The sequence below is a fragment of the Scyliorhinus canicula genome, chromosome 7 (genome assembly GCF_902713615.1).
Source record: "Scyliorhinus canicula chromosome 7, sScyCan1.1, whole genome shotgun sequence".
Lineage (NCBI taxonomy): Eukaryota > Metazoa > Chordata > Chondrichthyes > Carcharhiniformes > Scyliorhinidae > Scyliorhinus > Scyliorhinus canicula.
Window position 1 is genome coordinate 79,199,440 of NC_052152.1, and position 14,269 is coordinate 79,213,708.

Sequence of the window (14,269 nt, forward strand, 5' to 3'; positions counted from 1 at the left end):
TGTAAAACAATAGGCAACATGTGGTCAGTCACACCACACCATGAAACCAAGTGTCAGATGCCACCCAAAAAACTTTGTGGATTTCTCACCAAATCCCCCCCAGATGCTTGTCACACCGTGAGCCAACTGGTCTCACTGGAACTCTGGCTTCCACGCAAGGGTTTCAAACTCCTCACTCAAAGAATACACTTTGAATCTTCTCCCATGCAAGGCTTTTTCTTAGATGCTTTCACCAAGGATCTACATCCAGAGTTTCAACCTCCTTTTAGTATTCCTATGCCCTGGATTGCACACAATCTCTCAGGTACCCAGTCATGGTAGCAGAACACCACTGCTTCACGGAGTGTATTGAGATGTCACAAACCTCAGGATAACTTCAAAGTTTTGGCTTCTCGCTAGCTGACATCTCCAGGTATGCACCTCTCTGCTCCTGACTTCCGTGAACAAAATATTTTTCTGGGTTTCTGATTTTTATTTCTTTTCCTGGAATACTCATTCCCTGATTTATGGATATTCTTTGCTTCTTGGAGTTGTCTGCATCCCTGTATTGTCCTGCCTGTACTGAGATCTACTTCCTTCTCGGTTTCCCCCTGACTCAAATGCTTATTTACCTTTTCATAGAATTTCATAGAATTTACAGTGCAGAAGGAGGCCATTTGGCCCATCGAGTCTGCACCGGCTTTTGGAAAGAGCACCCTACCCAAGGTCAACACCGCCACCCTATCCCCATAACCCAGTAACCCCACCCAACAGTAAGGGCAATTTTGGACACTAAGGGCAATTTATCATGGCCAATCCCCCTAACCTACACATCTTTGGACTGTGGGAGGAAACCGGAGCACCTGGAGGAAACCCACGCACACACGGGGAGGATGTGCAGACTCCACGCAGACAGTGACCCAAGCCGGAATCGAACCTGGGACCCTGGAGCTGTGAACCAATTGTGCTATCCACAATGCTACCGTGCTGCCCCCCACAATGCTACCGTGCTGTCCCCACAATGCTACCATGCTGCCCCAGTGCGGGCCTCGGGTTGTTAAGCAGCAGCTTACTTTTTTACAAAGCCTGTAATTATTGTTATATGTCGCAAACCCTTAATTGTAATGCCGGCAAAGTTTGAAGTGAAACTCAACTATAGATATGTCGGTACCTTTGTTAACATGAAGCTAAACCAATGTTTTAGCCCTTTCTCAGTGCACGCATACCAAAGCACATATTATGCTTAAATTTATATCTTATTCCTAACACACTCAATACAAATAAAAATTACTTAAATAATCTATCTTTCTTAACAGACAAGTTTCCCAATTCCATGTCTTTGAATACCATATTGAGGATCCTACTTTCCTTTTACAGGAACCTTGAATATGTCCTAGAAGCTACACATATTCACACACAAAGCCCTGACAGTTGCAAACAAAACATCTATACATTTGTGCCTTTTCCATCTAAATAAAAGCTTGAGGGACAGCCATTCCTTGGTTCATTCCTCATGGCAGTACCTCAGCCAGTCAAAGTCAACCTACCTGGTTTGAATTTGAACAAAAGCCTGGCAGTTAAATGTTGCCTGGTACATTCTTCATGGCAATGCCTCTGGCAATCAAGATTCTCTTGCCAACCAATGAGCACTTCTTATGAAGCATAAATTGTTATTCCGTTTAGATTTGGTATTCTTGGAAATCTGTCCTAGTGAGTGCAAGATGAAGGCTTCAATAGCTTGTCTGTTTTCAGCAATTCTCAAGTTCTGAGCTACCACGCAGCTAATTACAAATATATTTCAATTTATGTTAAACTGTTTAGCTTGGGTGATGCACCATTTTCAATTATTTCGTGATGCTCCTCTGACAAAATAATTTATTATCTTTCGCTACCAGGTACTTGGAAGAAACTGACATGATTTAACATTCACTTCACAGGTTTTTAATCCGAAGACAGCTGAAATCGTTGTCCAGCATCAAGTAGAAATTTTGCAGAAACTTCCACAAGTAGGGTAAGAGCTTCAGTCACACTTTACAGTTTTTCTTGCTGATAGAATTTCCCATGTATTTTCTTTAAAAACTCATTTAGTAGATAGAACAAATTTTATGTCTTTACTCAATGCAACTCTTTATAGCCTACCAACTTCCTTATCTGTGATGCTATTGTGCTAAGACTCTTGTTGCAAACTTTGCTATATGCGGGGCCTTTTTAGCTCACTTGATTAGATGGCTGATTTGTGATGCCGAGCAAGGCCAACAGCGTGGGTTCAATTCCCGTACCGGTTAAGGTTATTCATGAAGACCCACCTTCTCAACCCTGCCCCTCGAGGGGCCTGAGGTGTGGTGATCCTCAGGTTAAATCGCCACCAGTCAGCTCCCCTCCTCAAAGGGGAAAGCAGCCTATTATCATCTGGGACTACGGTGACTTTTACTATATGCGGTCACACTTGATGTGGTTGAAGGTTTTAAGTTTTCTAAATATTCAATTGCAACTGCATAAAACCGTTGTATAATTTACCACGCTTCAACAATGATCAGTTAAAAGGTGTCCTTCTGAATGCACTCATCCTTTTCTATGACTGTTTTGAATGCCCCAGATTAATCATATGCTGTGTACCTAACTAAACTCGGCCAAATAGCTTCCATCTTCAAACATTAAATTATTTCAACTTTTAGCAATCTGCCACTACACTATACCACTCCACCCACCTTATTGGCATCTTCATTAGTCACCTCTCCTCGTTTTTTCTTTCTTTAAATTCCCACCACCAAAGTTCAGTTCTTTCATTGCTATCCACTTAATTGATTAATATTCTGCTTTCTGCTCTGCATCAAACCATGCTTTACAATTCCAGTCCCGGGTGACTGTCTATGTGGAGTTTGTACTTACTCCCCATGTCTGCATGGGTTTCTTCCGGGTGTTCCAGTTTCCTCCCACAGTCCAAGAGTCTGCAGGTTAGGTGGATTGACCGTACTAAATTACCCCTTAGTGTCCAAAGGTTAGGTGGAGTACCTGAGTTACTGGGATATGCCGGGGGATTTGACCTAAGTAGATTGCTCTTCCCAAGGGTCGGTGCAGACTCGATGGGCCAAATGGCCTCCTGCACTAGAGGGATTCTATGATATTATATCTTCTACTTTGGACTTCTGACTGTAGTTCCCAGGCTTTAAAACCACTTCCACTTCAGATGGTCCTTCTATTCCCTACTTTTCATTTTGGTCATCCAGTGATAAAACTGAGTAAATGTCTAAGTAGTTTTATTCTGTAATAGTGCTATTTTCAGTACCCATATGTGAACCGAGAAGATGAAATTTCCTTGAATCTGTTGTCAGCTTGAAGTTCAAATAATCTGTTCTGCTACAAATATTAATAGGCTTTTCAAAATGGCATTATTCTGAAAAGGATGAAAAATATGAGTGGCCAGATTTTCGTCTTGGAGATGGACAACTCAAGTCGAGATATTTCCAGGCTAGGCGCAATCGCTTCGGGGAACAAAATGTCCTGAGCAGTGCAATTTTCATTCCAGGAGGACAGGGAAATATGGGATCGAGTCAGGCCCACCACCAACAGTTGCAAACCGAAAGTGACCAATGGTTGCAATCTCAATCTTAACCACAATGTCGCTCATACCCTCCATGCCAATCCCTCACCCAGCCCATGGTCCTTTGATAGTCCTTAGGCCAATGTAGTTTCAACTCATGACCTTATCCCACTCATCCCTTTGGACCCTTATAGTGCCCGTGCCAATTTATGCCAAACCATACCCTCTAACCACCACAATTTCACTCGTCATGCCAACTCATCCAATATCTACCTTTCGCAGACCTCGGGGGTCATGTTGAGAGGAAAGAAATTCTAAATAGCTATTTGGAACTATGGTCTTCACGATATTAAAAAAAACTTCAATTCACGAAAGCCTGTTTGCTGCATTTAAATCCCCTCATAAAAAACAAACATTTATATTCATGATGCCACATCAAAGATATCTAATTCTTTAAAATATGAATTTTTAAAAAATGCAGCGAATAGGCTTTCATGAATTTGAGTGGTTTTTTTTATATAGTGATGTTAATAATTGATAGACCGAACTTCCTCCTGCCAACGATAATGCAATCTGCCAGAAATGGGGATGGGACATCTGGACCTTGTCCACTATTATTAAAGGAACCAAGAGTCTCCACAACTCCACAATAATCCAGCCATAAGGACCAACATCCCTTCAAAACTTTTTCATCTTGAAGATAAAAACAAAATACTACAGGAACTGGAATGAAATAAAAACTGAAAGTGCTGGAAAAATCCAGCAGACCTGGTAACATCTGTGGAGAGAGAAAGACATGGTTAATGTTCTGAGTTGAATATGAATCTTCTTCAGAACTGTTGAAGATGCCTCATTTGCAACCTTCCAGTCTCAATGCAGTAAGGAAAGTAATGGGTTCCTCACTTGAAAGCATCAGTTCCTTTTTACCACCAGTGTCAAATCAATCTGTGAGAAGTCTATCAGATTAAGCACTCCAACCCTGACTTTTTCAAATCCCGTTTTTCTTTTTTCCGAATGATGTTGTGGCAACTGAAAATTTCATTGACTTTGAAGTTTCTTTTAATTGTGCCGACTAGCCCTAGTCAGTATCCTGAGTAATAATGGTTTGTATTCTATGGGTTTTGGAGATGTCTCAACCCAAGATATAAATTTGTTCAGAGAAATGGGCTATCTGTGTGCAACCATCTGAACAGCTGTTATACAGCCATAGCTGGGTTCCGGAAACCCAAGTGAATAAACATGAAAAGGTTCATCTCCATAATGCATCACCACTGTGAAATTCTAATGAGCTCTGATATCCTGAATAGCAGCTGATCCAATGAGAAGATCTGACTGCCAGTACCAATATATGTGCCCTGATTCTCATGTGTATGGCGAGTGATGATGAGCTGAAACCAAATTTGTTTGTAATGGGAGACCTGACGGCATGCACAAAATACCCATCAACACCACATCAAATGGAGTTTGAACAGGTGAATAGTCAGACAGTTGACTGAAGTAGGCTAAAGACTTTCAATATACTTGGAGAGGAAGGACTGTCTTGATGTTGTGCAGGAGTATTTTTTAACCAGTTGGTTCTGTACAGAACTACCAACAGGATAGTGTTAATTGTTATCCAGTGAACAGTGTGCAGAAAGCTAGGAGGCTTGGAGACTCTTCCACTTTCTCAAAGTACTGATATGGTGAATAGTGGTAGCATGTTAGTGCTTTGGACTTACTTTTCAACAGCTAACCAGAAAGATAGAATGAAGTTGGAGGCTGAGAGGATAGCTAATTTGCATTTCCGTCTAGACACAAAGCCCATGTATTTCATGTTACCACGAAGATTGGCTTTGGGAAGGGAAAACTCCAGCCGGGTTTACAAGGTTTCTAAAATACCCTTGAATCTCACAGACAACAGTCAATCTGCAGCCACCTTAAAGTCAGAGAACAGGAAGACGGCAGCCAGGCCCGCGCTTGAATTAAAGAAAATGCTGCAGTCTGCATTTTTGATCCAAATCCAATTTGGATTTGTTTATTGTCACGTGTGCCGAGGTACAGTGAAAACAGGGAAGCACGGTAGCACAAGTGGCTAGCACTGCAGCTTCACAGCGCCAGGGTCCCAGGTTTGATTCCCCGCAAGGTGTCACTGCCTGTGCGGAGTCTGCATGTTCTCTCCGTTTCTGCATGGGTTTCTTCTGGGTGCTCCGGTTTCCCCCCACAGTCCAAAGACGTGCAGGTGGCCATGGAGACCAAAAAGGGCATGAGGGGTTATTGGGTTACGGGGATAGGGTGGAAGTGAGGGCTTAAATGGGTCCGTGCAGACTCGATGGGCCGAATGGCCTCCTTCTGCACTGTATGTTCTTTGTTCTATTGTTCTGTATATAGTCCAGATAGATCATTCCATACATGAAAAAAGCATAGGGCACACATAAATACACAATGTGAATACATAGACACAGGCATCGGGTGAAGCATACATGAGTGTAGTACTACTCAGTAGAGAAGATGTGTGAAGAGATCAGATCAGTCTATAAGAGTCTTTAGGTGTCTGGTAACAGCAGGGAAGAAGCTGTTTTTGAATCTGTTAGTGCGTGTTCTCAGACTTTTGCAACTTCTGCCCAATTGAAGAAGTTGGAAAAGTGAATAATCCAGATGGATGGCGTCTTTGATTATGCTTCCCGTTTTCCCATGGCAGCGTGAGGTATAGATGGGAGGCGGGTTTGCGTGATGGACTGGGCTGTGTTCACGACTCTCTCTAGTTTCTTACGGTCTTGGGCCGAGCATACTTGAGCCATACCAGGCTGTGATGCAGCCAGATCGGATGCTTTCTATGGTGCATCTGTAAAAATTAGTAAGAATCAATGTCGACATGCCGAATTTCCTTAGTTTCCTGAGGAAGTATAGGCACTGTTGCGCTTTCTTGGTTGTAGCATCAACGTGGGTGGACCAGGACAGATTGTTGGTGATGTGCACACCTAGAAATTTGAAGCTGTCAACCATCTCCACCTCGGCACCATTGATGCAGACAGGAGTGTGTATGACACGTCGCTTCCAGAAGTCAATGACCAGCTCTTTAGTTTTGCTGACATTGAGGGAGAGATTGTTGTTGTTACACCATGCCACTAATTAAAATATTTTATTTGTTTTAATCTATAGATGGGCAGAAGAAGATCCCAAGGAGATTTTGCATTCTGTTATGGAGTGTATTGAGAAGGCATGTGAAAAATTGAAGCAACTGAAGATTGATGTTTCGTCGATTAAAGGTATAGAATTTTTTAATATTTTAATCATGAAAATAGCCTATAACCTGCTGGCTCCCCAGCGTTGGATTTGGGGACACCCAGAAGATGCACTGGGGAATCCCTCTCAGACGTTCCCAGGTAATGGTTTACTCATCAATTGTCCAGAAGCGCTAACTTTGAACGGACAATTTGGCTGTGCTGAAAACCATCAAACAAAAACAATGTGACTGTACTGCAGACCATCCAACAGTGATTTAAATTACTAACTTTGGATGGTTCTGCCAGTGTCACATTCATAGTTACTCTGAAGGAGTTATAATAAGTAAAAGCACTCCTAACTTCAGCGCAACTATATCCCCCCTCCTCCCCTTCAAATCTGCTCAGCGGATCCCCCAATCCAACTCCCAAATGCCATCGACTTAACTTTACCTTCTTCCTGGCCTGTTAGTTCCAAAGGGACCTTTACACTCACCTACTTCATGGCAGCTAGTGTTGTAAAAATAAAAAGGGGACTGTGACCTCCTTCATTCTGTTTGGACTTTGGTCCTGGAGCCAGGATGTGCTGCACTGCCTGAATCTCAAACAGCCTGAATCAGGAAGGTTAAGCAAGACAGACACTTAGTGCGGAATTCTCCGCTCCCCACGTGGCGTGGGGGAATCGTGGGAGGGCCTCCCGACATTTTCTACGCCCCCATGGCGCCCCCAGCGATTCTCTCCCCCCCCCCCCCCCCAACTCGGAAAAATCGCCGCTCGCCGTTCGTCACGGCGATTCACCAAGCCCGATGGGCCGAGCGGCCGGCCCTTCACGCCCGTTTCACCACGGCAGCAACCCCACTTGGTCGCTGCATTCGTGAAACGGGCGCCAGGTCCCCGTTTGGGGCATCTAGGGGCCCGATTGGCATGGGAGCACCACAACTGTGCTCGGGAGGGGACAGGCCCGCGATTGGTGCCCACCGATCGTCGGGCCAGCGTCCAAAACGGATGCACTCTTTCCCCTCCGCCGCCCGGCAAGATCAAGCTGCCACGTCTTGCCGGGCGGCTGAGGAGAAAGACGGCCACCGCGCATGCGCGGGTTCGTGCCATCTGCGCAATGAAGTCATCCGCGCATGCGCGGGTTGGACCCGGCAACCCGCGCATGACTTCACAGTCTCGACGTGACGAGGTCACTGCCGAGAAAGGCAGAGGCCCGCTCCTAGCCCCCCGGGTGGGGGTGAATTAGGTGCGGGGAGCGGGCTTCGAGGCCGTCGTGAACCTCGGCCTTCACAAATTCGGCCCCCTGCGGAGAATTCCGCCCTTAGAATTTTAGTGCAGGGTAAGTGGTTATGAAGTGGTAATAAGTGGAAATTATGGCCCATGTGATTTATTACCATCTTCGGGAAAAACTAATTAATACAAGTGTAGCGATGTACCATGCGGTTCAAGTGCAGCCTCGCTTACACTTTAAAACTCGGTAGTAATTTGAGTTACACTTCTCGGATGCAAGCAAGAATTTTTTATTGCCTCTACTCATTACAAGTGAGAGAAACTGCAAACTATTCTCAATAAAGCCTTGCCAGCAAAAGACTTAAAGAGAAGTAATTTGTAAAACAATTTTAATATTCAAAAATAATACAGAAATGGTTTCTTGCTTAAAGCAAAACAGCTTGCGCGAACTTCAAGAGTTAAAGAAAAGTGAAAATACGAAAATAAGGATAGCAAGTAGTTAGATCAAATTAGAGAGTGATCCTGAATGGAAAATGGCTTCCTGAACTTCTATATTTAAGGAGAATGTTATCAGTCTAACTCCATCTGTCCTTACCCCTTCAATGTGCTGATTGGCTTGGATGGGTTCCAAATATATTTGGTTGGGTGGTTAGTTGTCAATCACCAATAAGTTTTAAATGTTTCATGTTTGAATATTTGTGTGTGCTATGGAATGTGATTTTGTGCTGTAATCAAGTCTGGTTCTTACTGGTTTTCTGCTGACTTTCACTTTATCCATATTCTGAACAATGGTGGCTTCATATTGCTATGGTGCTTATTTCGACCTTGATCTTAATTACTGGTACGGCCCATTTCTTAATATGAAACTTACTTTGAAATCTGTTCATTACAACTATAGTCCATTCATACTGTCAGTAAAAATTTTGTTTTTGTCTTCAATTAGTTTGCGGATGTGTGAAGCTTTGTACCTCTGTTTAAGTTATGTGTTTTGTCATGACCTAAGGTTATGAATACTAAAATCCTTATTTTAAAATGAGTATTAAAGACTGGGCTTTAATATTTACATTAAAATGGCCTTTTACCTATCAGAAATAGCTGATTTCCTTCAATAAGTATGCTTTGATTGCAGAAAAACTGAATAAACTTAGAAAATAAGTGTGTTCCATGAGTAACATTCATGCGACACGTGTACCAGGCAATGGCCATCTTCACCAAGAGAGAATATATCCATCTGCTGTTTACTTTCAGTGGCATTACCACTGCTGAAACCAACACCATCAACATCCTGGGGGGTTTATAATTGACAAGAAGCTTAACTGGATCAGCCACATAAATACTTTGGCTCCAAGAGCAGGTCAGATTCTGTGAATGCTGTGACAAGCAACTTAGCTCCTGACTCTGCAAAGCCTGTCCACCATTACACAAGCAATGGAATCCCATTTGCCTGGGTGAGCTCGACAAAATCCGGACAAATTAGCTTACTTGATTGGCACTCCATGCACTTATTCAGTCCAGTCCTCCACCAGTGGTGCAGTCTCAGGAATGTGTACCGTCTACAGTTGCACTGCAACAACTTGCTAGAGCTCCATTGCAGAACCTTCCAAACCCGCAAACTTTACCACCTAGAAAAACAAAAGCAGCAGGTGCATAGGAACACCACTACCTCCCAAATTTCCCTGAGTCATTTGCCAGACTTGGAAATATATCACTATTTTTTCGCTGTAACTGCGTCTCCATCCTGGAACTCACCTAACAGCACTGGGTATACCTACACCAGATGGACTGGTGGCTTATCACCATCTTCTCGAGGGCATCTCGGGATGGGCAAAAAATACTAACTTTACCAGTGATATCCATGTCCCATGAACTAATAAAAATAATTCATATTGCTTCCTTCAAAATCAATTTTGAACAATCTGACCGTGTGTGACATAAAAATTGGAACAATCCATTATTCCATGGAATATAGTGACCTGAAAAATATTTGGGAAATTCCTCATGTTTCTGATCCCAAATTGGGCACACTTCATTAAGGATTGTGTAACAAAATATCAGATATTAAATTGATATATAATTAACAGTGACTCAAAACCTGTGCCATTGTCACCCACTGTAATAATTCATTCCTTTGGTGGGGCGAACCTTTTCATATTGCAAGTTAGATGCAATCAAAATCTTGGTTACCATAAACATGGATGGTACAAACATCTAGGGCTGGATTCTCCGTTGGCGTGATCCTCCGTTTTGCCATCCCGATGGCGTGGGGGTGCCCACAATGGGGAAACCCCATCGGCCGGCTGGCGGGACAGAGGATCCCGCTGCCAGTAAAGGCGCACCACTCCAGAAAATGGGTGCGGTGGGACAGAATCCCACGCCCAACTTTTTTTTTTGAACAGTACAGCACAGAACAGGCCCTTCGGCCCTCGATGTTGTGCCGAGCAATGATCACCCTACTTAAACCCACGTAACCCGTATACCCGTAACCGAACAATCCCCCTATTAACCTTACACTACGGGCAATTTAGCATGGCCAATCCACCTAACCCGCACACCTTTGGACTGTGGGAGGAAACCGGAGCACCCGGAGGAAACCCACGCACACACGGGGAGGACGTGCAGACTCCACACAGACAGTGACCCAGCCGGGAATCGAACCAGGGACCCTGGAGCTGTGAAGCATTGATGCTAACCACCATGCTACCGTGAGGGATGTGGGTGTCATTGGGTGTCATTGGCTCTCAAGAAGAATGGTTAGTTTCGTTTCCAGAATAATAGAACAGAGATTATGAAAAGTGGCAGGAATAGAACTTCAGACACTGCAGATAAGGGTACAACTGTGTGAAGGGGGGAAATCAATGCAGGATTGAGGGCGTTTTACCTAAATGCGTGCAGTATATGAAACAAGGTCAATGAGATTGTAGTGCACGTTGAAATTGGCAGGTATGATGTGGACATCACAGAGGCATGGTTGCAATGGGATCAGGGTTGGGATCTAAATATCCAAGAATATGTGTCCTATCAAAAGGACAGGCAGATGGGCAGAGGTGGCTGGGTTGTCTCGTTGGTAAGAAATTAAATTAAATCGAAAGCAAGAAGCCATATAAGATCGGAAGGCTTAGAATCTGTGTGGGTAGTGTTGAGGAATCCCAAAGGAAAAAAGACCCCAATGGGCCTAAAGGCCCCCGAGCAATAGTCAGGATGTGGGGCAGAAAATAAATCCGGAGATAGAAAAAGCATATATGAAACACAATAATCATGGGGGACTTCAATGTGCAAGTGGACTGGGAAAATCAGGCAATTCTGGATATGGTGATGTGTAATAAGGCAGACTTGATCAGGGAATGCAAAGTGAAGGAACCCTTCGGGTGCAGTGACCACGATATGATAGAATTTACCCTATTGTTTGAGGGAGAAGCTGGAATCGGATGTAATGGTATTACAATGGTAACTACAAAGACATAAGGTAGGAGCTGGCCAGCACTGCCTAGTAGGGAAGGTACGCAATGGCAGGCGTTTGGGGAATTTATTTAGGAGCCGCACAGAAAATCGTCCCAAGGAGGAGGAAAAGTGCTAAGGGGAGGATGAGCAAAGTCAGGGACAGCATAAAAGCATACATTGTGACGATTATTAGTGGGAAGCCAGAAGATTGGGAAGCCTTTAAAAACAAGCAGACAACTAAAAAAGCAATAACGAGGGGGAAAATGAAATATGTGGAAGCTAGCTAGTAATATAAAAGAAGATTGCCAGAGGTTTATTGATTCTATAAAAGATAAAAGAGAGGCAAAAATGGACATTAGACAACAGGAAAATGAGGGTGGAGAAGTAATAATGGGGAACAAAGAAATGGCGAAGGAATTGAATAGGTACTTTGCATCAGTGTTCACGATGGAAGACACCAGTGGCATACCAGAACTTCAGAATCTGGGGGCAGAGGTGAGTGTAATGGCCATCACGAAGGAGAAGGTGCTGGGGAAGCTGAAAGGTCTGAAGGTGGATAATTCATCCAGACCAGATGGACTACACCCCAGGGTTTTATAGAAGATAGCTGAGGAGATTGTAGAGGCATTGTCGGTGATCTTTCAGGAATCACTGGAGTCAGGGAAGGTCCCAGAGGTCTGGAAATTCACTAATGTAACACCCCTGTTTAAGAAGGGAGGAAGACAGAAGACACAAAATTCTAGGCTGGTTAGCCTGACTTCAGTCGTTGGTAAGGTTTTAGAATCCATTATTAAGGATGATATTGTGGAGCACTTGGAAATGCATGGTAAAATATGGCTAGTCAGCATGGCTTTGTCAAGGGAGGTTGTGCCTGCAAATCTGCTGGAATTCTTTGAGGAGGTAACCATGAAGTTAGACAAAGGGGAACCGATGGACGTGATCTACTTGGATTTCCAGAAGGCCTTTGACAAGTTGCTACATAAGATAAGAGCCCATGGTGTTAGGGACAAGATACTGGCATGGATAGAGGATTGGCTGACTGGTAGAACGCAAAGAGTGGGGATAAAGAGTCTTTTTCAGGATGACAGCTAGTGACTGATGGTGTTCCGCAGGGATCAGTGTTGGGACGACAGCTATTCATGATATACATTGACGATCTGGAATAACTAACTGAGGGCATTGTTGCTGAGTTTGCAGCTGATACAAAGATACGTAGAGGGACAGGTTGATTAATAAGGGGTTCAGGGGTTATGGGGAAAAGGCAGGAGGATGTGGATGAGAAAAATATCAGCCATGGTTAAATGCTGGAGCAGACTCGAAGGGTCGAGTGGCCTAATTCTGCTCCTATGTCTTATGGAAGAAGCGGGCCGAGTGGCCTAATCTGCTATGTCTTATGGTCTTGTGGAAGAAGCGGAGAGGCTGGAAAAGGACTTGGACAGGCTAGGGGTTTGGACAAATAAGTGGCAGATGGAATACAGTGTGCAGGAAGAATAGAGGCATGGACTATTTTCTAAATGGGGAAAGGCTTCAGAAATCTGATGCACAAAAGGGACTTAGGGGAGCTAATTCAAGATTCTCAAGGTTAACGTGCAGATTCAGTTGGCAGTTGGGAAGGCAAATGAAATATCAGCATTCATTTAAGAGGGCTAGAATACAAGAGCAGGTACGTACTGCTGAGGCTGTATAAGGCTCTGCTCAGACCCCATTTGGAATATTGTGAGCAGTTTTGGGCCCGTTATCTAAGGGGTCCAGGGGAAGTTCACAAGAATGATCCCATGGATGAAGGGCTTGTCAAATGAGGAGCAGTTAAGGACTCTGGATCTGTACTTGATGGATTTTAAAAGGATGAGGGGGAATCTCGTTGAAACCTGCAGAATACTGAGAGACCTAGATAGAGTAGACGTGAAGATGTTTCCATTAGCAGGAGCAACTAGAAGCCGAGGGCTCCTCAGACTGAAAGGAGAATCGTTTAAAACTGAGATGAGGAGGAATTTCTTCAGCGAAAGATGTTGTGTTCGAATCTAGCAAGGAATCTACCAAGAGACTTGTCCAAATCAGGATCTTTATTGAATCACACGTGGTAAGATAATGATCGGTTACAGAGCATGTTAGCATGGAGTTTCTTTGTACTCCTCTGGAACTGCACGTCTGTCCTCTTGTACATCTTATAACCATCTGCCGATGACTGTATGTGCCCCCACTTATATTGGAGTGCCTTGTCATGTGACCACTATCTTGAGACTGCATTGTGTGTCTTTACCACACCTGCCGGTTGGAGATTGCACCACCAGCCATCTGTGATATTGCTTACAGGCATATAACCACACCCCCCTTCCTCAGAAAACATTAACATTTGTTTACAACCATCATTGCTGTTTTAACATTCATGATATGTCTCAACACTGTGAATATGTTTAACTAGGGCGTTCATGAACATGATACGCCTGGCCAGTGTCCGTCTCTTTCGCACAGGTCATTGTGCCTCCCTCACGTGATCACCGCTGTGATCATTTGGCGTTTGCCAGCCTTTTCGAACACTGGTTTACGTGCTGGCCTCTTACTTTGTCTCCTCTTTGCTCTGTGCCTTTGGAAGGTATGCATCCTTGATTGCCACGCTAACATCGCCAGCTTCTTTCTTTTCCTCTTATTGCCACGACGCTGTTTGCTGCTTCTTTGTTTCTGGTTTGTCAATCATGACCTCATCGTTTCCTTTTTTAATTTTGTCAGTGGGATGAGCAAGCTCTCCCAGACTTCTCCTCTTCTTGTTCTGACGTTGGGTTGACAAAGTCTCTTGACTTGAGGTTTGGGAGCCTCTGGTTCAGTATTGGTCTACACCCTGTGCTCGGATGTCTGAGGAGTATCGGTTGGATCCTGAGGCGCTGAC

General features: G+C 44.0%; 1 protein-coding gene across 1 annotated transcript in view; it reads left to right on the plus strand.

Moving 5' to 3' along the window:
- gk (glycerol kinase) overlaps positions 1-14,269 on the plus strand; it is a 180,921-nt gene that overhangs the window by 18,143 nt on the left and 148,509 nt on the right. The window contains exons 2-3 of the mRNA XM_038802252.1: positions 1,917-1,990; positions 6,659-6,765. Of these exons, the coding sequence (XP_038658180.1) occupies positions 1,917-1,990; positions 6,659-6,765 (181 nt within the window). The remainder of the gene's footprint in view (positions 1-1,916; positions 1,991-6,658; positions 6,766-14,269) is intronic.